At 42.9% G+C, this 22,346-nt stretch overlaps 1 protein-coding gene across 10 annotated transcripts in view; it reads left to right on the forward strand.

Moving 5' to 3' along the window:
* The first annotated feature begins 491 nt into the window (after positions 1–491).
* Positions 492–22,346, forward strand: part of ARHGEF28 (Rho guanine nucleotide exchange factor 28) — a 339,437-nt gene continuing 317,582 nt past the window's right edge. For 5 of the 10 annotated variants that reach the window (XR_014838058.1, XM_085013806.1, XM_021084441.2 and 2 more), the window contains exon 1: positions 492–593. Coding sequence is in view for 4 of the 10 variants with exons in the window: in XM_085013807.1 (XP_084869933.1) it covers positions 1,605–1,608 (4 nt within the window). In the remaining 6 variants the exon portion in view is untranslated. Of the gene's footprint in view, positions 594–819; positions 1,609–22,346 lie in introns of those variants that run through there. The other 5 variants (XM_085013805.1, XM_085013809.1, XM_085013807.1 and 2 more) reach the window with 4 other exon arrangements.

Raw genomic sequence — 22,346 nt, forward strand, 5'->3', positions numbered from 1 at the left:
TTATGTCACAAGTGTGGTGGCTTTTAGCCGAGGACATCCTGGGCCTCCCTGGGGCCCAGCACGTCTCCCTCCAGAGGCGGGCAGCCAGCCCCTCGCTCAGGCGGCGGCGAGGCGAAGCTGGTGGGGCCCCGGAAGGCACGGGGACCGCCACCCGCGAGCAATCTCGTGCGCCCGGGCCGGGAGCTCCGGCCCGTCCCGCCGCTCGGGGCCGGGGAGGGAGGTCCGGGCGGGAGGGGGCTGGCGGAGCCCGCGCGCTTGGGCAGCTTCAGGTTTCCTCCTGGAGCCGGTGTCGGGCGCGGCGGCGGGCGGGCCGGGCCATGTGATGCCGGGCCCGGGAGGCAGGCAGGCGGGGATCCAGCGGCAGCCGGCAGGCGTGGAGCGAGCCGGGCGGCCCCCGCAGCGGGCACAGCCAGCCAGGCCCGGGAGCGCGGCCTGGGCTCCGCCCCTTCTCGCTGGCCGGGCCGCGCGCCGCCGGGCGTGGGCCGCTTCGGGAGAGCCTCCCCGGCTCCCGCGGCGCGTTCTGGGCGCCCTCGAGTAGGGCGCGGGGGCAGCGCCTCGCTCGGGCGCCGAAGGCTGCGGGGCCGCAGCGTCGGGTAAGTGCTCTGTGGAGGCTCCATCCCCTGCGTCTCCCGGCCACCCGGGGCGGAAAAGTTTGTCCGCCCTCCGTGAGTTCGCCCTCCCGGAGCTGCTTTCTCCGCGGTCTCCCGGGGGACGCGAGGTGGAAAGGGGGTGCTGCCGCAGGCTCGGCGGCTCGGGCGATGGCCGCCGCCTCCCGGTCCCTTGGGGCCGGCAACAAGTGCAGAGGCTGCGCGGCCCGCGGGGCGGCGGCGGCAGCGGCAGCGGCAGTTGCTGCTAAGCGCAAGGTCGCCCGAGTGGCGCGGCCCCTCGCCCATGTCGGCCGCGCTCCGGGGACCCAGGATGCGGGGGGTAGGGGTGAGTGGTGGTAGCCTGGCCGGTGTCCTTCGGGCGCCAGGGAAATAAATGGCCCTCTTGCGGTGGAGAGGGAGAGCCTCGAAAGCTAAGGTCTTCCCTCCCCATCAGTGCCTGGCTCCGGGGTGAGGGTGATTGGCAGGGCCAGGTCCCCAGAGAGCAGCAGACCAGGAGGAAGGTCAGCACACAAGCGCTAACATTTCTCTCGTGTGGAAACATGTGTTGTGTTTTAAAAGGCATCGTAGTTATCTTGGTTAGGAGAGGCGACCAGAATTCCTTTGGACTACCTTAGGATTATTTTATGGTTCTGTGTTCCCCTCGAGTACCTGGGATGTGGGTAGTGGTTCCCTAACCTTCGCGTGCTGGGAGTATAAAGGGGGGCATAAAACGGTCTGTGTCTGGCCAAGGAATCATCCTTGCCTCTGCAGGGCTTTGGGAAGCTGGGTGCTCAGGCCGCCTTGGAAACCTAGGTTTCTCGGACACCAATTAGATTTCCAGGGGAGAATCCATCTGCTTCCCTGGGAACCCACAGCGTCCCCCTCCGCCCCCCATTGGTCACAGCTGGCAGAAACCTCTGGGCTTGCGCAATTTCTCCCTTCTTGACCCCTGCCTGGGTCGCGACAGATCTCTGCAGACTCAGAGTTAAAGAGGTTTATCAGCAGGCCCCGCGACAAATGGGTAAGAAATACGAAAAAGAACTGATCATTTGGGGTCCCTAGAGTTCCTGTTTTTTTTTTGTTGTTGTTGTTGTTGTTAAAAGCTTTGCCATCTCTTGTTCTAGGCCCTGAAGATGTCAGGGGAATTGAAGTCCCGTTCTCACAACAAAAACAAAATTGAAGACCCGTCCTCTTAGGTTTTTGTGGGTTGCTCTTTGCACATAGTAATCCGAGCAAAGTGACAGCTTTACCTGGGAAGATATTTATTTATTTATTGTCTTTTTGCCATTTCTTGGGCCACTCGTGCTGGGCATATGGAGGTTCCCAGGCTAGGGGTCTAATCGGAACTGTAGCTACCGGCCTACACCAGAGCCGCAGCAACTCGGGATCCAAGCTGCATCTGTGACCTACACCACAGCTCATGGCAACGCCAGATCCTTAACCCACTGAGCAAAGCCAGGGATCTAACCCACAACCACATGTTTCCTAGTCGGATTCGTTAACCACTGAGCCACAACGGGAACTCCTGGGAAGCTTTTTAATATGTCTGTTCTGGGTTTTTATATACACATTCTTAAAGCACATAGGTATTTGTCTTATCTTGATTAATGGTCAAGCTGACTCCTTTGGAATTTTTTTTTTTTTTTTCCTTTTTAGGGCCGCACCTGTGGCATAAGGGAGGTTTCCAGGCTAGGGGTCTAATTGGAGCTACAGCTGCTGGCCTATGCCACAGCCACAGCAATGCCAGATCTGGGCTGAGTCTGCAACCTACACCACAGCTCCCGGCAATGCTGGAGCCTTAACCCACTGAGGGAGGCCAGGGATCGAACCTGCAATCTCATGGTTCCTAGTCGAATTTGTTTCCACTGCGCCACGAGGGAGCTCCTGGAATATTTGGAGGAAAAGAAATTACTACTGCGAAAACTTTTGGAATTTTCTTATTTAACAGTATTTCAGAGTAATGTTCTCATGTGGGCTTTCTGGGTGATTATTGTGTTCATTCTTTGATTGTATAGGAAGTTGGATGGCATCAGTCCTCATATTTCGTGGTTAGGGAAACTGAGGCTGGGTGCTAGCTATTGGGTGTGTGACTCAGATGAATTTCCTGGCCGATGGGAGAACGGAGAACAGAGAATCAGTGTTTGTCCTGCTTTTGATTGTGTTTTCTTCCTTATCAAAACAACATAACCTGGCCAACCAAGAACAGGTTATGTAACAGGTGTGTCGTTAGACTTTCCTTTGAAGCACCTCTCCTGTCCTTTCAGCCGTTTAGAAACACTTAAAGGTAAAGAGGAAAACAGTAGTTGGTAACTAGGCTCTATGAAATTTCATCGGGGCCTCACTTGTGTTTCACACCTCTTTTTGAATCATGTGAGTACTGCAGAAAAGTTTGGAATATTTTCTCATTGTGTTCTTATAAGAAACTACTGTTGTGGCTAAGATTTAAATTGCGTAGGAATTTCAGGTGAGCCCTGATACATGACCTTCTTTAGTATGTGCCATATGAGAAAAGCAAATGTGTTTTAAATAGGTTTTAAAACAAATAGGGGACTATAATATTACTTCTTTATTAAGCATTCTGTATAGAATTGGCAGCCACTCTGTTGGTACTTAAGCTCTAACTTCTAGTTCGGCCAGAGTTTGTGACCAAGTACTGACTCCCCAGAAAAAAAGATTTATGATATAAATGTCAGAAAACCCTTAACAATTGGGATGTGTCCAGAATGATACTGCAGAGAGCCTAAATTACTCGCAAACTCTCAGGCTGACTGTGATTTTATTATGCTTTAATTTGCTGATCAGATATGACAGATCTGGTTTATGTAGGTTTTGTCTAATTGCAGTTGTATTTATGTTGCTTTTGTGAAGCAGAGAAGCTATAGGCTATTTTTTCCTGTGACCTTAAATTTGTTGTGAAGAGATGGGTTAAGCTGGCCAATTCCCAGTGAGAGTTCTAAATGAAAAAAAAAAAAAGTGTTATATTTGAAGTGCACCAAATTCAGGGAATTTTGCCATGTTAGAGTTGTACTGTAAATATTATTCCATGCTATAGGGCTTGAGGCCAGATCCTTTCCTTAGGAAAAAATGGGCTTTAGAGATGTTTTTCTTACTAAGCGAAGGTCAGGTCCTATACCACAGAGCATTTTGCCCTGATTGGCTGGTACACTGCCATTTCTGTCCAGTCTCTATAATCCTCAGTCCCTTTTTATTATCCTGGTATCTAAAAGTCTTGAGAGTTCAAAGCAGTGTCACTCTGCTCTTTTGCCATTTCAACAGTCTTTATCATGCTCCTCTCTTTCTGTGAACATTTTCTTTCCTTACATTTTTTTTTATTGGAATATAGTTGAATTACAAAGTTGGGTTAATTTCAGGCATACAGCAAAGTGAATTTGGTTACACAAATATCCATTCCTCTGTGGACATTTTCTTAAATTCATTCAACGAATATATATACACACACACACATGTATATATATATATATATTTTTTTTTTTTTTTCTGCCTTTTCTAGGGCCGCACCTGCAGCATATGGAGGTTCCCAGGCCAGGGGTCTAATTGGAGCTGTAGCCACTGGCCTATGCCAGAGCCACAGCAATGGGGGATCCGAGCCGCATTTTCAACCTACACCACAGCTCATGGCAATGCCAGATCCTTAAACCTGTGAGCAAGGCCAGGGATCAAACCCGCAACCTCATGGTTCCTAGTCGGATTGGATTCGTTAACCACTGAGCCACAACGGGAACTCCATCATTCAACAAATATTTGAGGGCTTACTCTGTGCCTGGCGCTGCTCTTTGTTAATTCTCTGGACTGAGGATTTCGTGTCTAAGGCAATGCTCTTCCGATTTTAGGATTTTTAGGATCTGTTGCATTTTGAGTGGGCTTCTGCACACTCGACACCAAGACATGTGGCTGATAAAATGTCAGGTGATTTTTTTTTTTCTGTGATAGTGCATCTTCTTAACTTGACTGCAATTTTCCTCCTGAAATTTGATCTTCAGAGCAATTATAATTTGTTTATTTCTACCATTATTGCTCCTGGACTTCTTCTCCTGGATGTTCAAGATAATGAAGTTTGACATCCTTTTCAGTATGGAGGAAAGTAAAATACTTAATCAAATACTGGGCATTTGTTCCAGTGATCTAGGTTTAGAATACTTTTATAAAAAGTGTATTTTAATCTTCAGAGGTGTATTCTCTTATATGAGTGCTCAATTTATTAATTTGAGCCTTGATTTCTATAGAACCCTGATGTACAAGGAGTGACTCCTAGCCGTAAGTGAAGGCCAGCCTAGGCGGAGGTGGGCGGTAACTCCTTCGCTGTATGTAGCAGTGTGAGTAGAACAAGCCATCAGATAGCATTCTGCCTGTTTCAAGTGGCAGGCTGTGCCACTGGTGTTCACACGATCCTTTTGCCTTTAAAAATGCCTAAAATGTTCATGTGCTTTCTGCATTTCCTTCACATGTACTGACATTCCCTTAATAAATTATCAAGAAATATACTGCTTATATGAATGAACTGTAGGGTTTCGCTCTTAAATTCAATATCAAACACTAATGATCATGCCCTTTTCAGGCTTGCTCCTCTTCTTCCCTCATTTTATAATTTAAAGCAATTCTCTTGCGTCAATTACAACAAAGTGGTTAAGAGTGGGCCCCTGGAGTCAGCCTGTCTCATTAGATGGCCCTGACTCTGTCCCCGCTCTCCACATCAGGTTCCCCATCTGTAAAATGGGGATAATCATTGTAACCTGCCCTCTAGGGTTGTTGGCAGGATTCAGTGAGTTAGCCAGGAGCCCTTCTAGCAGTGCCTGGCAGAGATTAAGTGCCGGAAAGTGATGGTTGTAGTTATAGCAAATGGAAAGCAGGCATTTTTACAAAAGGAGCCGGAGCAGGTTTTCCCGGTTTCAGAAGGCAGTGAGGTGTCAGTGTGATCTCAGGAGAAAGTGCCCTAGGCTGGAGTCCAAGGCAGGGATGGAGACGGTGGCCTGTGACCTCTTGGCTGTGTACCCTTGGGCACACGTGCCCCCTCCTTGGGTCTCAGCGTCCTTCTCTGGTAAAATGGAAGGGAGCAGCCTTCATAGTCTCTAAGGACCTGCCATTTCTAACACTCTGTACTTTTCAGAAATTTGAGGGTGAGGAGGGCATCTGGCAGTTCGACCTTTCCTGTCTTGGGCAGCACAGCCAGGAATGTACTGTCTGCAGGGTCAGTACTGTGCCTGCAGCGGGCGGTCCATAAGCATTTGAAGCGATTATGAAATAATACTATTAACTTAGCTCACCTGGATCACCAGACAGTCATCAGGTTGAAATGACTAAGTTATCTTTTCTGGACTTGGTCCAGAGAGATTTCAGACATGGACGTCTGGGTCCCATGCATGAGGGTCATATGCCACCCTGCTCCCTTTCTTCTGCAGAGTCCCCCACATAGAAGAAGGGGGGCGGGGTAGCTCTGGGGAGGTGAAAGACAAGTGGGCTGATTATTTCTGAATTTCATGATGAAGAATATCCACACCTGATACACAGGGAAACCTCCCCAGTGGCCTTTGCAGGGCTCCTGTAAACCAGAAGGGCTTGGAGCAAAGGCAGTCTCATTAAGGACTTCTAAGTATTGGTGAAGATCGAGAGGTTTTCATTGGGCTGGATGGTTCAGGTGCCGTCCCTCTGGGGCAGATTCGTCTCTTCTCCCTAAAACCATTGCTTCTTATCTGTGCATGGCCCTTCGTCAACAGTTTTCTTCATTTTCTTACTCTCCCAGCTTCTTGGTTTGCTGTGTGTCCAGGAGTCAGTTTTGGAAAGTTGTGGGTGCTTAGTGATTTGTGAGATTATGGGTTATTTGAGCCCCTCACCCAGGATTCTGAGCGTGGCTGTTAATTGGAACCACCTCGGTTCAGAATCCGTTTGCTTCGGCCTGGCATCATTTTTAAAAAAGGTAACTTATAAAAGGGGTTGCTAGCTACTTACCGAATCGTTAGTGTTTCTGGCCTTCTGCCTCTGACAGTATCCGGGAAAAGCTAATTCTTGTGGTCTTCCTTTAAAGATACCTGCAAGTCACCTGCCTCCTCTCGTGACTCCTGGCTCCCATCAGCCGGGGCCAGTAACTGCCTGTGGAACATGCCATGTAGTCCTAACTTCCTCGATTTGGTTCCTTTGTTTCCTTTTCTTTTCTAGCTGAAACCTCTTGCAGTCCTCAAAACAAGCTCAAACCACCATCTCTCAGAAACTGTTGAGTAAGTTCTCAGCTTTCCAACCTGACTGTAGGCCTAGTGATGACAGGGCCCCCGACTTAGGCTGTTATGAAGTCTAAAGCAGCGTGTACGTACACTGGTTGGTTGGTTGGTGGTTTTTCCAACTGTCCTGTCAACAAGTCCTTCTGGTTTACCACATCTCCATGAAGGCTAATGGCGATGTTTTCCCGCCTATCAGGTGTGAATTGCATTGGAAAATATTGGGGTACAGAGGAGGCAAGGAAAATGTTGCTCAAGAGATTAAATTCCTAGTCCCCTCTCTGACATAAATGAGAGGCTCCTTAGGCCTCTCGTAGGAAACTGTACATTCTGTCTGGGGAAAGGAATGAAATTCTTGTTCAGAGGTAAGAGTTACAGCATTGAAGGAAACCTGAAAGGGGGTTTTTCTCTCGTTTCTAGCAGACACACAATCCCCTTGTGTTACCTGTCTCCCAAAGGTTGACCATTTCAGTACTGTCCTTGGATGCGTTCAGCGGTGGGGGACCAGTAATGACAAAGATACCCTCATCTGTCTTTGTTTTTCCCCTCAAATTTATTTTTATTTGTTTATTTATTTATTGTCTTTTTTAGGGCCACACCCACAGCATAGGGAGGTTCCCAGGCTAGGGGTCCAATTGGAGCTGTAGCCGCCGGCCTATACCACAGCCACAGCCAAGCCAGATCCAAGCCATGTCTGTGACCTACACCACGGCTCACGGCAACGCTGGATCCTTAACCCACTCAGTGGGGCCAGGGATCGAACCTGCATCCTCATGGATACTAGTCAGATTTGTTTCTGCTGAGTCATGATGGAAACTCCTCACCTCAAATTTAGATACACCAATTATTTGTCCAAGTGTGCAACATGATTTGATATACATGCGCGTTGCCGAATGATTACCAAGTTCAAGGTAATTAACACATCCATCACCTCACAGAGTTAACTTTTTTGTGATAAGACCAAAGATCTACTCTCAGCAACTTTCCAGTTTATAGTATGGTATTATTAACTATAGTCACCAGGGGGTCCTTAGATCCTCAGAACTTTTCACGAGGTACAGACTCTCAGTTATATCTCCTTATTTCCTCATTCCCCAAGCCCTGTAAGCCACCATTCTATTCTGTTTTTGTGAAGTGGACCTCTTTTTTCTTTTCTTTTTTTTTTTTTTTAATTGCATATATTACTGATGTCATGAACATGCAGTATTTGTCTTTTTGTGACTGGCTTATTTCACTTAGCATTAGGCTCTCCAGTTCATCCATGTTGTTGCAAAAGGAAAGATTTCTGTTTTAAATGGCTGAATAATATTCCACTGTGTTACATACATCACATTTTCTTTATTCATTCATTTGTTGATGGACACAGGAGGTTATGACCATGTTTTGGCTATGATATATAATGCTGCAATGAACACAGGAGTGCTGAAATATCTTTGAGATAGGGATTTCATTTCTTTCGGCTATGTACCCAGAATTGGGGTTGCTGGATCATATGGTAGTTTATTTTTAATTTTTTGAAGAACTGCCATCCAGTTTTCCATAGCGGCTGTACCAATTTACATTCTAGCCAATGGTTCACCAGTGTTCCCTTTTCTCTACATCTTCACCAGTGTTTCTCTCTCTCTCTCTCTTTTTTTTTTTTTTTTTTTTTTTTTGGTCTTTTGTCCTTTTTAGGGCTGCACCTATGGCACACAGAAGTTCTCAGGCTAGGGGTCTCATCAGAGCTATAGCCACTGGCCTACGCCACAGCCACAGCAATGCCAGATCTGAGCCGCGTCTGTGACCTACACCACAGCTCACAGCAACACCGGATCCTTAATCTACCGAGTGAGGCCAGGGATCAAACCCACAACCTTAAGGTTCCTAGTTGGATTTGTTTCTGCTGTGCCACAACGGGAACTCCTCTCATTTTTTGGTAATGGCCATTGTAACAGGTGTGAGGTGATCTGATTGTGATTTTGATTTTCATTTCCCTGACTGGTGATGTACTCCCACTTGATTTTTTTGCATTTGTTGCTTGTTTTTTTGGTGTCGTGTCCAAAAATTATTGCCAAGACTGATGTTAAGGAGTTTCCCCTGCCATGTCTTCTTCTAGGAGGCTTAGGATTTCAGATCTTACAAGTCCTTAATCCATTTCAAATTAATTTTTGTGAGTAGAATAAACTGTGGTCCAATTTTATTCTTTCTCATATTCTTTCTTTAATCCATTTCAAGTTAATTTTTGTGAGTAGAGTAAGACTGTGGTCCAATTTTATTCTTTCCACTTTTCCCAACACCATTTACCAAAGAGATTATACTTTTGCCTTTAATATTTATGGCTTCCTTGTTAAATATTGACCATATATGTATGGGTTTATATTTGGTCTTTCAACTCTGTTCCATTGATCTTTGTGTCTGTTTTTAAGCTGTACCATACTGTTTTGATTACTGTAGTTTTGCAATCATCCAAAATCAGGATGCATGATGCCTCCAACCTTGTTCTTAATATTGCTGTGGCTGTTCAGAGTCTTTTGTGGTTCCATACAGATTTTAGGACAGTTTTTTCCTATTTTTATGAAAAGTCATTGGAATTTTGATAGGGATTAGATTGAATCTATAGATAGGTTTGGGTAGTATGGACATTTAAACAATCTTAACTCCTTTGATTCATGAACATGAATATCTTTCCATTAGTTTGTCTTCAATTTCTTTAATGTCTTTTTTTTTTTTCTTCTTTTTGCAGCTGCACCTGTGGCATATGGAAGTTCCTGGGCTAGGGGTTGATTTAGAGCTGCATATAAACCTATACCACAGTCACAGCAACAACACTGGAGCCAAGTCGCATCTGTGACCTACACTGCAGCTTGCTGCAATGCCAGATCCTTAACCCACTAAGCGAGGCCAGGGATCCAACCCCCCTCCTCACAGAGTCAGGTTCTTAACCCACTGAGACACAATGGGAACTCTTCTTTAATGTCTTATAGTTTTTGGTGTATAGATCTTTCACTTCTTTGGTTAAATAGTATCTTACTGTTCTGATACATTGTTTTCTTTATTCTTCAGATAGTGTGCAGAAATAAAACAGATTTTTGTATGTTGATTTTGTGTTCTGCAACTTTACTGAATTCATTCATTAGGTCTAATAGTTCTTTGGTGGAGTACTTGGGATTTTCTATACAAGATCATGTCATGGGCAAACAGACAATTTTACTTCTTTTTGGATTTGGATGCCTTTTAATTCTTCTTGTCTAATTGCTATAGCTAGCACTTCCAGTTCTATGTGGAACAGGAGTGGTAAGGGGATTTCCTTGTCTTGTTCCTGATCTTGGAGGGAAAGCTTTCAACCTTCCACTGTGGAATATAGTATTAGCTGTGGGTTTGGCATATATAGTCTTTAATATGTTGTGGTATATTCATTCTATACCCAATTTATTGAGAGGTCTTATTAAAGGATGTTGAATTTTTGTCAAATGCATATTCTGCATTTATTAACTAATTTATTGATTTCTTTATGTTTCTTTTTTCATCAATGTAGATGATGATCACTGTAAAGCCCTCTAGAACTGCCTTTGTTAGCTCCCATAAGTGTTTTGGTATGTTGTGTTTGTCTTTTTGTCGCAAGAGTTTTTTGACTTTTCTTTTGATGTCATCTTTGACCAATTGCTTTGTCAGAAATGTGTTCTATTTCCCACTCCTGATTTTTTTTTTTTTTTTTTTTTTTTGTCTTTTTAGGGCTGTGCCCATGGCTTATGGAACTTCCCAGCTAGGGGTCAAATCAGAGCTTGCAGCTGCTGTCCTGTGCCACAGCCATAGCAATGCAGGATCCAAGCCAAATCTTTGACTTACACCACAGCTGATGGCAATGCCAGATCCTTAACCCACTGTGTGAGGCCAGGGATCGAACCCACATCCTCATGGATACTGTTCGGGTTTGTCACCGCTGAGCCACAATGGGAACTCCCCACATATTTGATTTTATGCTGGCTTTCCTCCTCTTATTGATTTCTAGGTTCATACCATTGTGGGTTGAAAAAGATATTTGAAATGACTTTCGTCTTCTTAAATTTATTAAGATTCATTTTGTGACCCAACATATGCTGTATCCTAGAGGATGTTCTGTGTGTGCTTGAGAACAATGTGTGTTCTGATGTGGGATGGAATGTTTTGTATGTTTGTTAGGTCCATTTGGCCTAAAGTGTAGTTTAAGCCCATTATTTCCTTATTGATTTTCTGTCTGGAGGATCTATCCATTGTTGAAAGTGAATTATTAAAGTCTCTTATCTTGCACTGCTGTCTATGTCTGCTTTCAGATCTGTTGATAATTGTTTAATAGATTTAGGTGCTCCAATATTGGGCATGCATATAATTACAGTTGTTATACTTTTTGATGAATTGACCTCATTTTTGTATAATGATCTTATTTGTCTCTTGTTGTAGCCTTTCACTTAAAGTTTATTTTGTCTCGTAAGTATAGTCACCCCTGATCTTTTAGGTTACATTTGCATGGAGTATCTTTTTCTCTTCTTTCACTTTTAGCCTATGAGTGTCGTTAAAGTTTAAGTGAGTCTCTTGTAGGAAGCATATGCTGGGGTCTTGTGTTTTATCCATTCAGCCACTTTTTGTCTTTTAAATTAAACCATTTACATTTATAGTAATTTAGTTATTTATGGGTAAGGATATACTGTTGACATTTTGTTAATTGCTTTCTGAATGTTTTGCAGTTCTTTGATTTTCTTCCTTTCTTCCTATCTTCCTTTGTGAATGGATGATGAGGCCCCCTAGGGTTCTCCTACTTACCATCCTTTTCCTTGTGGGGTAAAATGCCGCCAGGTGATCCTTCTTGGCACCAAGAAACTCTGGCCTGAGCGATGGAGCGATGCAGGTAGAATGCTTCCTGTGCTTTTCTGTGCTGCCATCCTCAGTGTTTGAGCTCCATAGTTTCTGCCCCTGCTTTGTTGTAGTGCAGAGCTTTCCTAGAGGTATTGTCATTGGTTTGTAAGTGGTCTATCGCTGGAAGCCTTTTGGCTGTTAAAAAACAGTCTTCTCTGTATTAAGGTTCATAGTTCTACTGCGTGGCGGCCATTCTGAACAATTTATTTTACACGAGAGCCCCCTACATTTTCGAAAGTTAATTACATGCCCTATGTTTAAGCCTTATTTAAGTTGGTAAATATCTTTCAGCCTTTGTTAGGTGACATTATTTTTGAATGCTCTTACTACCCTGAATATGGAACATAATCCAGTTTGCTACATTCTTCTTAAAGAGTAGTACTTCAGAGGCTGACTGACAGTGCAGAGTAGAGCAGAACCCTTCCCACCCTTGCTGAGGACCCCCTACCCCCAACCACCATCTTCTTCCAGGGTAGCACTGAAGCCTCATGGCTAAACTGGGGAGAAAACTGGGGAGACTCTCAGCTCTGCTACTTTCTACCTTGCGTTGGGCAAGTCATCTAAACTTTTAGTGTCAGTGTTTACCTAGTTTTCTTATAAGGTTGTTATAAGGACTCAATAAGATAGTCTATGTAAAATGCTTAGCACAGAACCTGAGACAGAATAATTTCTCAAACAATGGCTTTCCAACTATGGCCCTTCTACACAAGGCTACTGACTCTTGATGTTCAGTCATCTCAAGATAACCAAGTTTGTTTTTAGGCTTTTTAGTGCTGAGCCCCATCTCCTCATTCATGGATGTGTGCAATTGGTCTCTCAATCCCATGAATAAAACTTAATATTTATTTAAATTTTCCCGTATATGACCATCTGTTCTAGCTTTTCGAAGTCTTTTAGATTGCTTTATCTATACATTTATCATTCCCCATCCCCTTTTCTTCCAAGTTATCCACAGATTTGTTATGCATTTCTCGAATGCCTTAAAGACGTAATTAAATTATTACCCAGGCTGAGGTCTAGGGCACAGTAAATTATTGCTCTATACAAATTTCACTTTGGATCAATGTTTATCAACTTCAGGGAGTATTGTTCAGCAAATTAGTCCTACCTGTACCAGCATCTGATTCTTAATATCTCCATCCTGTCATAAGGATGTATGCGATGTCAACCATGTCTTCTGTACCTCTGCTACATGAAGTTACCGCTTCAGTAACCACTAAGGGAATTGACTTATTCTCAAGTGACTTATTCTTGGGGAACCCACACTGGCTCCAAGCAGCCACCACTTCCTCTCAGGTACTCAAATATCAGCCCTTTCTAATCTGTCCTTGAATCTTGTTTACAATCAACATGAAGCTCCTTCTATCTGTAGTTTAGAATTGGCTTTTTTTGAAAATTGAAATGACATGTTCTTGCATTTAAATCTTCCATAGTTCCTGATAGATTAGTCAGAAAATCCTCTGAACTACCTTTGCAGTTCTAAGAGGAAAGGTTACAGTGATCATGGCTTACATTAATGAAAAAAGAAACATGCACAAATAAGTAAAGGCTTAAAGGTAGGGTATGTAATTCACTTTCAAGATAGAAAAACCTTTCCTATCTTGGTGTGTCCAGCAGCCTTCAACTTACTCAGAGCCTCTGGATGTCCCTTATGCTCGACTTTCCCACTTACAGATGTTCTTTCTGTCTTCTTCATTTGGAAAGTTATCTTCCTTCAAGAGGAGACAAAATCTGGAGTTCCCATCATGGTGCAGTGGAAACGAACCTGACTAGGAACCATGAGGTTGTGGGTTCGATCCCTGGCCTCGCTCAGCGGGTTAAGGATCCGGCGTTGCTCTGAGCTGTGGTATAGGTTGCAGATGTGGCTCAGATCTGGTGTTGCTGTGGCTGTGGCATAGGCTGGCAGCTACAGCTCCGATTGGACCTCTAGCCTGGGAACCTCCACATGCCATGGGTGCAGCCCTAAAAAAAAAAAAAGACAAAAAAAAAAAAAAAAAGGAGACGAAATCTAAATAGCTGTAGAGGAGTTCTCTTTATCATTCGTCTACACTATACCACCGGTCCTAACTAGACTGTATACTCCTTCCTTGATGTTCTGGCTTAAAAAAATTAGTTGAAATAAAAATCTGATTACCTTTGGTTTTGGCAACCTTATGTTATTTGGGACTTTGTCTGACACAGCTTTTAAGAGCATGCTATCCTTATTATTTATTCTGGAAAAGAGCTGGGGAGGAGGATAAAAACAAAGCAATTCTTTTTATCATTTGAGTGGAAAACAACATAAACCTAGGCATCGGTGGGCCTGGGTTTAGTTTTGAGCTCCTTGAACATAATGATCCCTGCGTATCTCCACAGAATCTGTATCCTTTCCAAATGGGAGGGCTTTGGTTGTTTCTATGCACTGTGATGATTTCTTTAGGTACTGATTTCACTGACGGGTAATAAAGGTCAGAGGTAGAATTGGGATGGGATGGAATGGCAAGCTGCCCACTCTGTATCAGCGTATATATTTATGTATAAGAAACAGCTCACTTAACTCTTCAGTGTTGCTTTTCATGAAGTTGCCAGTTTTGCAACTTGTCAGAAGGTCTCGGGGAAGAATTTCTGATAGTTGCTTTTATACCAGTTATCACTGCCCTTAGAGACTTAGCCAGTTTCCTGCTGGCCACTTACCATTAGCCAGTTTCCTGCTGGCCACTTACCATTCTTGGCCAACACACACAACCTATTATGAATGCTTTAATAAGTTTTAAATTTATGGATTCTTAGGGAGAATAAAATAGAAGCATTTCTCTTAAATTGTATGTTTCATGTCATGTATAAAATACTGATGTATATTTCTTCTACCATTTAATAACCAGAAAGGTTGATAGTTTGCTTATTGAGTATAACACATAGTGTCAAGAATCTTTAAAATCTCAGCTATAGGAATTCAAATTGTTTCTTGTTCTTTACTTAGCAAATTTCCATGGGATAGGAATTATGAGACAAAAGTCTCAGTCTTTTGATTTTTTTACCCTTCTTATACAACCGTTTAAATCTTTTTTAAATTAAACAATTTTATTTTATTTTATTTTACTTTATTTTTTTAGAGCCGCACCCATGGCATATGGAAGTTCCTAGGCCAGGGGTTGAATTGGAGCTACAGCTGCTGGCCTGCACCATAGCCACAGCCACACCAGATCCTAGCTGGGTCTGTAACCTACACCATAGCTCTCTTCAACACCAGATCCTCAACCTACTGAGGAGGGCCAGGAATCAAACCCATGTCCTCATGGATATTTGTTGGGTTCGTTACCGCTGAGCCACAATGGGAACTCCTAAAAACATTTACATCTTATCTAAGAAGGTGAAATAGATTTCTTATATAGACAGATTAGTTTGTTTCTCCATGAAAATGCGCATTCTAGGTTATCTTCATATCTGCAGAAAGTCCCAAATTAGTTTTTCACTTGGTTTACTTACAAAAATGGGGCTGACCTAGGGAAAATTCAGTTTTACTATGAACAGTTTAAGGAAAATTTCTTTTTTTTCTTTTTTTTGCTTTTTTTTTAAGGCTACACCAGCAGCATATGGAAGTTCCCAGGCTAGGGGTCGAACTGGAGCTACAGCTGCTGGCATATGCCGCAGCCACAGCAACACGAGATCCGAGCTGTGTCTGTGATCTACACCACAGCTTGTGGCAACTCCGGATCCCTGACCTGAAAATTTGATCTTATTGCTTATTAGAATTTAGATTTTAGTGTATTAGTTTTTAAAGTTACAAATAGAATAAGTATTTCTTTTTTTCTTTCACATTCATGGTAGGAAGCTTTATGTTCTTTGGCTGTCATGGCATCTTTGTATACAAGCAGCAGCAGAAATTAATACAAGTAGACGAGACGACTGCATTTAAATTTAAGAACTTTTTTGGTGGGAGTTGGACATGACTGCTGGTGTTTTGTGCCATTCATGTCACAAATGGTAGTAGATTGTGTGTAAAGGGAAGACTTTAAAAAGGTAGTCTGAGTATAGCCAAGGCTGGACCCCAAGCAGAATTTCAGTTGAAATCTTAGCACTGCCACAGACAACTCGGGGAGTCATGTCACTTCTCTGGGCCCTAGTGACCTCATTTGAAACCTGAGGGGTTGGGCCAACCTCTTGTGCATGGTATGTACCGATCTCTCGAGTTCCATGTTTCTCTGGAGGTAAGGATGGTGTCTTAGGCCTCCCTTGGGTCACTAGTCTAGTGCTTGGTTCCCAGAGCGCTTTCTGACACTTGACTGGCAGCACCTGGATTGTTCAGGAAGTTGGATTTGAAGAAGCTTCTTCAGGGTTGCATCTTTACAGGGAGAAATGATTGCTCATACCCTGAGATTTCCTTGTGATGACAGCTCATGTTAATGTTGTCTGAATACTTCATGAGCAGTGAGGTGGAATCAGCCAGTAATAATCTAGTAATTATTTTTAATTGAATTCAAAGATGACTGAAAATGGGTATTAATTTCATTTGAGCGGATGGAGCTTAATGTACCTCAGTGCATTTAGGTCCAGGGGCGAATGAATATGGCACTGAGATTCATGGCATTTTTGATAAATGCAAATTTTTAACTGAAAGAACCCTCGTACAGTAGTTCTCACTCCTTCTCTCCCCGACTCCCTGCTCTTTCCTCACCTCCCTCCCTTTGTCTTAAACTTGTGACATCAGGCAAGTGAAATCGCCTACTTCTTTTTTCAGAAAGTATAGCGAATTTCTACAACCTCTAGCATTTAATGTTGCTCCTGACTAGGAGTATTTAAGAAAACAAACTTGTGCTCATAAAAAGGTGGCATTTAAAAAATTTATTTATTGTCTTTTCTAGGGCCGCCCTCACCTGTGGCATATGGAGTTCCCAGGCTAGGGGTCTAATCAGAGCCCCACTGAGCGATGCCAGGGATCGCACCCAAAACCTCATGGTTCCCAGTCAGATTCGTTAACCACTGAGCCACGACAGGAACTCCCCTAAAGATGGCATTTTAAAGACATGACATCCACATCTCAGAAGTTCAAGATAAATATACGTTATTGTACTGGGGATTTGGAGATTGGACATTATTCTGTCTGGGATTTTACTTGCTGGGTAAAGGGGCTCCAAACCTTTATCCAGGAGTTCTTTACAGAGCTTCTCTACATCAGGGAAATGGAGAGTTCTGTTAGAGTTTTGAGCCTTCATTGAGTTGAGTTTGGCTAGTTACTGTTAGGCAGCCATAGATGGGTGCGGGTGGCTTAGAGATAGAGGCTTGGAGGTAGCTTTTGAGGGGCTCTCAGTGCTGCTAAGTCAGTGTGCAAGCAAATGAGTATGTTGTGATGTGGGAGCCAGGTGCTCTCTGGTATAATGGAAATCAAAGTATTATCCAGTCTTTGTTGGTTTGGGGGTGGTTGTTATAGTTTCCTAAACATAATCTATATTATAAATATGTACCTGCTTCAGTGATATTATAAAAACAGAAGTGAATTTAAGAAATAGACACTTTAATAAAAATCTGTCTACTTAGTTCATAAATATAATTGGAATATCTTTCAGATGTCATAATTATATTGCAAACTCTTGCACTTGCTTGAAAATTTTTATTGAACTGGCATAATTGTTGCTAGTAAAAAAAAAAAAACAACCCTTTCAAATTTGGGCTTATAAAACATTAACAGTAGCTATTTGGCAGGGGCTGGGGGAAAAACTTGTATATTATCAAACAGAAAAGTCTGTTTGCTATTTCAATTTGTTTTGGCAATATGCTTGTAGTGACTTTACATTTTAAATTTGTATGGAAAACCTAATTACACACACACACACACACACACACACATATTCTTATATGCATATATATACACACACATAGACATATATATATATATATTTCTAACTATAAGCACTTGAGAATGGAAACAGCTTTATAGAATTCTGAAGTTTTTTTTTTGGCTGCCCCATGCATATGGAGTTTCCAAGTCAGAGATCAGATCTGAACCACGATTTCGGTGGCCAGGGATCGAACCTGCATCCTAGCGCTCTGGGTTTGACAATGCCAATCTTGTTGTGCCCCAGTGGGAACCCGCAGAATTCTGAATGTTTCATCAAGGCTTTGTTGTTCTTCTTGGCTTAAGAGCAGACTGATTATAATGTTTCTCTCGATGGGGGACAGCTCTCCAGTCCAGGACTAAACACTCCACTACTGCATAATATTCACAGACACCACTTGAGCTGAAACAAAACTAGGGGAGGCAAAGGGTAGTGCCTTCTTTAGCCTCAGTGACCTCAAAGAATACTGTTGTGAATGTCATGCATACACGCTGTTTTGTTTATTTTTTGGCGTAGGATCATTTGAACAGCTTAGCACTTAAAAAATAAAATCCTTCGTTGCCACAACTGAACATCATTCAACTTATGGAGCATTTAAAGTCACATAGTACTTAAAAGATACTAATCGAGTGAGTCACCACCTCATGTGTTGTTTTGACAGGAAGTGTATCACGTCTCAATAATTTCCTTAAATTTTTTTCCTGCCAGGTGCCTATTTTCTTCTTGTTAACGTATTCCCATAGAATTCCAAATATGCGGTTGATTTCCCTTCTGTTTTCACAGTTCCTTTTTTCCCTTCCTTAGTAGCTAGTGCACTTTTGTTTGTATTGAATTTAAGTCTTATTACAAGGAAGAGAGAATGAGTAGCTATTTTAGAGACTGATATCCAGCTAGGATGCCTCTGTCTGGTGAGCAGATTTTCTTGGCTCCAGCATGAACAATTTTGCTAAGTAGGTGTTAAGACCTGCCTGTTGACAGACCTGGTCTGAGGCCAGATGTACATGAAATATCGTTCAGTCATCTATGGAGAGATTAGAGGGAGTTTTTATTTTCTATGTATATATGCAGTTGACCACAATTTTTTACAAGCTTAAGGTACCTTGAGATAAAACAAATTATGGGAGTTCCCATCGTGGCTCAGTGGTTAATGAACCCGACTAGTAACCACGAGGTTGCGGATTTGATTCCTGGCCTCGCTTAGTGGGTTAAGGATCCGGTGTTGCCATGAGCTGTGGTGTAGGTCGCAGACGCAGCTCAGATCCTGCATTGCTGTGGCTGTGGTGTAGGCTGGCAGCTACAGCTCTGATTAGACCCCAACTTGGGAACCTCCATATGCCGCGGGTGTGGCCCTAAAAAGACGAAAGACAAAAAAAAAAAAAAAAAAGGATGCAACTAGAGATTCTCATAATAAGTGAAGTAAATCAGAAAGACAAAGACAAATACCAGTATGATATCCTTTATATGTGGAATCTAAAATATGGCACAAATCGGAGTTCCTATCGTGGCTCAGTGGAAACGAATCTGACTAGCATCCATGAAGACGCAGGTTCAATCCCTGGCCTCACTCAGTGGGTTAAGGATCTGGCGATGCCATGAGCTGTGGTGTAGGTCATAGATGTGGCTCAGATCTGATGTTGCTGTGGCTGTGGCATAGGCCAGTGGCTATAGCTCCAATTCAACCCCTAGCCTGGGAACCTCTATGTGCGACCCTAAAAAGGCAAAAAATAAAGCAAAGTAAAATAAAATAAAATAAAATATGGCACAAATGAACCTATATACAAAACAGAAACAGACTTATAGACATGGAGAATGAACTTGTGATTGTCAAGGGGGAGTAGTAAGGGAGTGGGATGGATTTCAAACTATTACATTTAGAATGGATAAGCAATGAGGTCCTGCTGTATAGCACAAGAAATTATATCCAATCTCTTGGCATAGATCATGATGAAAGAGAATATTAGAAAAAGAATATGTGTATATATATATATGCATATATATGGATAACTGGTCACTATGCTGTACAGCAGAAATTGGTACAACATTGTAAATAAACTATATTTAATAAAAAAGAAAACAGATTAGAAAAATAAGATATTGTGCTCTATCATAAGTAAGGTGCTATACAAAATGATCTGAGGGGTGTGGAAAGTGTGTGCAGCCCCTGACTGGTTTGGACACACGGGTCACCCTTACAGGGCAGCATTACTGTGGCTCTAGGGTAGGTGTGGGCTTACTGCTCTGAGATGCTCAGGGCTGCGGGCTCTGGCAGGGAGGACAAGCCAGCCAACAAAGCAGCCTTTCTTGACCTGTAGTAGCTCCCAGTGGAAGTAAGTGCAGACATCTCCTTTTTAAATTTTTATTTATTTTTGTCTTTTTAGGGCCGCACCCACGGCATATGGAGGTTCCCAGGCTAGGGGTTGAATAGGAACTGCAGCTGCCGGCCTACACCACAGCCACAGCAATGTCAGATCTGAGCTGAGTCTTCGACCTACACCACAGCTCAGAGGAACTCCAGGTCCTTCACCCACTGAGTGAGGTCAGGGACTGAACCTGTATCCTCATGGATGCTAGTCAGATTCAACTCTGCTGAGCCATGACGGGACCGCCCTTCTCCTTTTTTTTTTAAATTAAGAAATTACACAGATGCGTGCAAAGAATTTTTAAGTCAGTAATTTGTCAGCTGTTGAACATTCATGTGTTTGCCTTTGACTATTTGGGTCAGTATATTTGTGACTAGTAAAAATGTACATGTAAAATCATTAAAAAAAACTTGCATATTGTTACATAATAAAAGATGTTCGTAAATTATATTTTCATCAGTGAGTTACCAGCCACAGCTTTTTTTCCTTTTCAGGGCCGCACGTGCGGCATATGGAAGTTCCCAGGCTAGGGGTCGAATCAGAGCTGCAGCTGCTGGCCTATGCCACAGCCTCAGCAACTCGGGATCCTTAACCCACTGGGCGAATGCGCATCCTCATGGATACTATGTCAGGTTCCTAACCTGCTGAGCCGCAATGGGAACTCCCAGCCACAGCTTTTGATTCTATAGTCTGCCTTATATTTTTTGTGTTATTTTTGTGTTTTGCTGACTGGATAAGTCTATGATTTAAATCCATTTGTTTTCTTTGCTAAATATGGAATTAGTTATAAGTTTAAGTGTACAGTAGGTAACGTCTTTTATTTATTTATTTTGTCTTTTTGTCTTTTCTAGGGCCCCTCCCATGGCATATGGAGGTTCCCAGGCTAGGAGTCTAATCGGAGCCGTAGCTGCCAGCCTACACCAGAGCTACAGCAATGCGGGATCCAAGCTGTGGCTGCAACCTACACCACAGCTCACAGCAACGCTGGATCCTTAACCCACTGAGCGAGGCCAGGGATTGAACCTGCAACCTCATGGTTCCTAGTTGGATTCGTTAACCACTGAGCCACGACGGGAACTCAGGTAACATCTTTTAAATAAAAAAGGCTTTGGTTTCTTCCACCAGAAGTCTTCACTTTCTTGTGATGTGGGATAGTGAGCCTTAAATCACTGGACATTAGAAGCATCTATGTTCACATGTAACACTGAGCCCATAACATGTAACTATGAGCCCATGTAACACTCAAGACTGTACATAGATTTGAAGAAAGCGTGTAGCCGGGGTTATCATTTATGCCATCACAGACAGTCCTTCTGGCACATTAGTCTAAGGTTTTAACTATGCTGAGGAAGTTAGTTTTTCACATTTGTACACTTTTATTTAGGAATAAGAACTTTGTGTAGAAAAAGAAGAGCATGTAATGGCAAACTAATCAGTTTCAGAAATGTTACCAATAAATGTCGTGTTGTTGTAATGCAGCAATGCAGATGTTGAAAGCGCCCTGTGATTAAGGTGAGATGCACATGTGATGAAGAACGGGTCTTGGGCACTAGCACTACGGTATGCAAAGTGGCAAGGAGCGGGGTGAGCTGGGCCTGGGCTCCCGCCCCTCATCCCAGCTCTCTTCCTTGCATTCTTCTCTGCAGACCTCTTGCAGGGATCAGGCAGGGATCAAGACACAAGTCCATAAGCAAGATTCACACCCCCGTCCTTGGTTTCCTCATCCATTACCTTTGGTGACTCTCTGAGCAATATTTAAACAGTTGCATGTACCATATGAAAAGTCCCTAAGAAAGTTCAACAGCCTTATTAAGTATATTTTACATGCCTTGCATCAGAATGCCATTTACCTATCAGTCTGGCAGAGTTTGGTATTTTAGTGCCAAAGAAAACTTCAGCCAGCAGAGGTCAAAGTGAAACTTTCCTCTGTGCTATTGACATTAGAAAAAACTTAAAAAAATAATTCTGTCACCCTAGTTAAGGATTTATTAACATGCCACTTTTGGGTAAAGTGCAAGTGTTCCCACTTAGTCTCAAAATTAAACTTGAGATCGGATGTACAAACCTAGTTGAACTTTGATAGAGTGTTTGGCACTTCTGGGTTTCCCTTCTATGAATGGGGATGTTACCAGCCCTCTAGATAAAACTGATAGTTTGGCAATCAAATGAAAATTATAGATGGAGATACTTTGGAAAGTTTGCATAATATACACATATAAAACCAAAATCTGAAAAAATTATAGCTCTGTTTGCAAAAAGTTATTTATGGCATAACTCGGTGAATGTACACGTGGAAAAGCAGTGCATGTGATCTGCTGGTACTCTACCAGTCCTGCCTCTTTTGGTTAATTTAGCACCTCTGCATTTGGTGACATGGGAGGAAAATGTAGAGCCAACTCAGATTAGGGGAGGAAGGTCTCAAAGCGGCCTGCGGTGTAAGAAAAGGGCTGATGAGTTGCATGTCCTTGTAGGAACCCCTGGTTCTGTACT

The sequence above is a fragment of the Sus scrofa genome, chromosome 2, assembly GCF_054392235.1.
Source record: "Sus scrofa isolate SSC_HxYL_T2T_F1_AM1 chromosome 2, Sscrofa_HxYL_maternal_Yorkshire_Landrace_v2.0, whole genome shotgun sequence".
NCBI lineage: Eukaryota > Metazoa > Chordata > Mammalia > Artiodactyla > Suidae > Sus > Sus scrofa.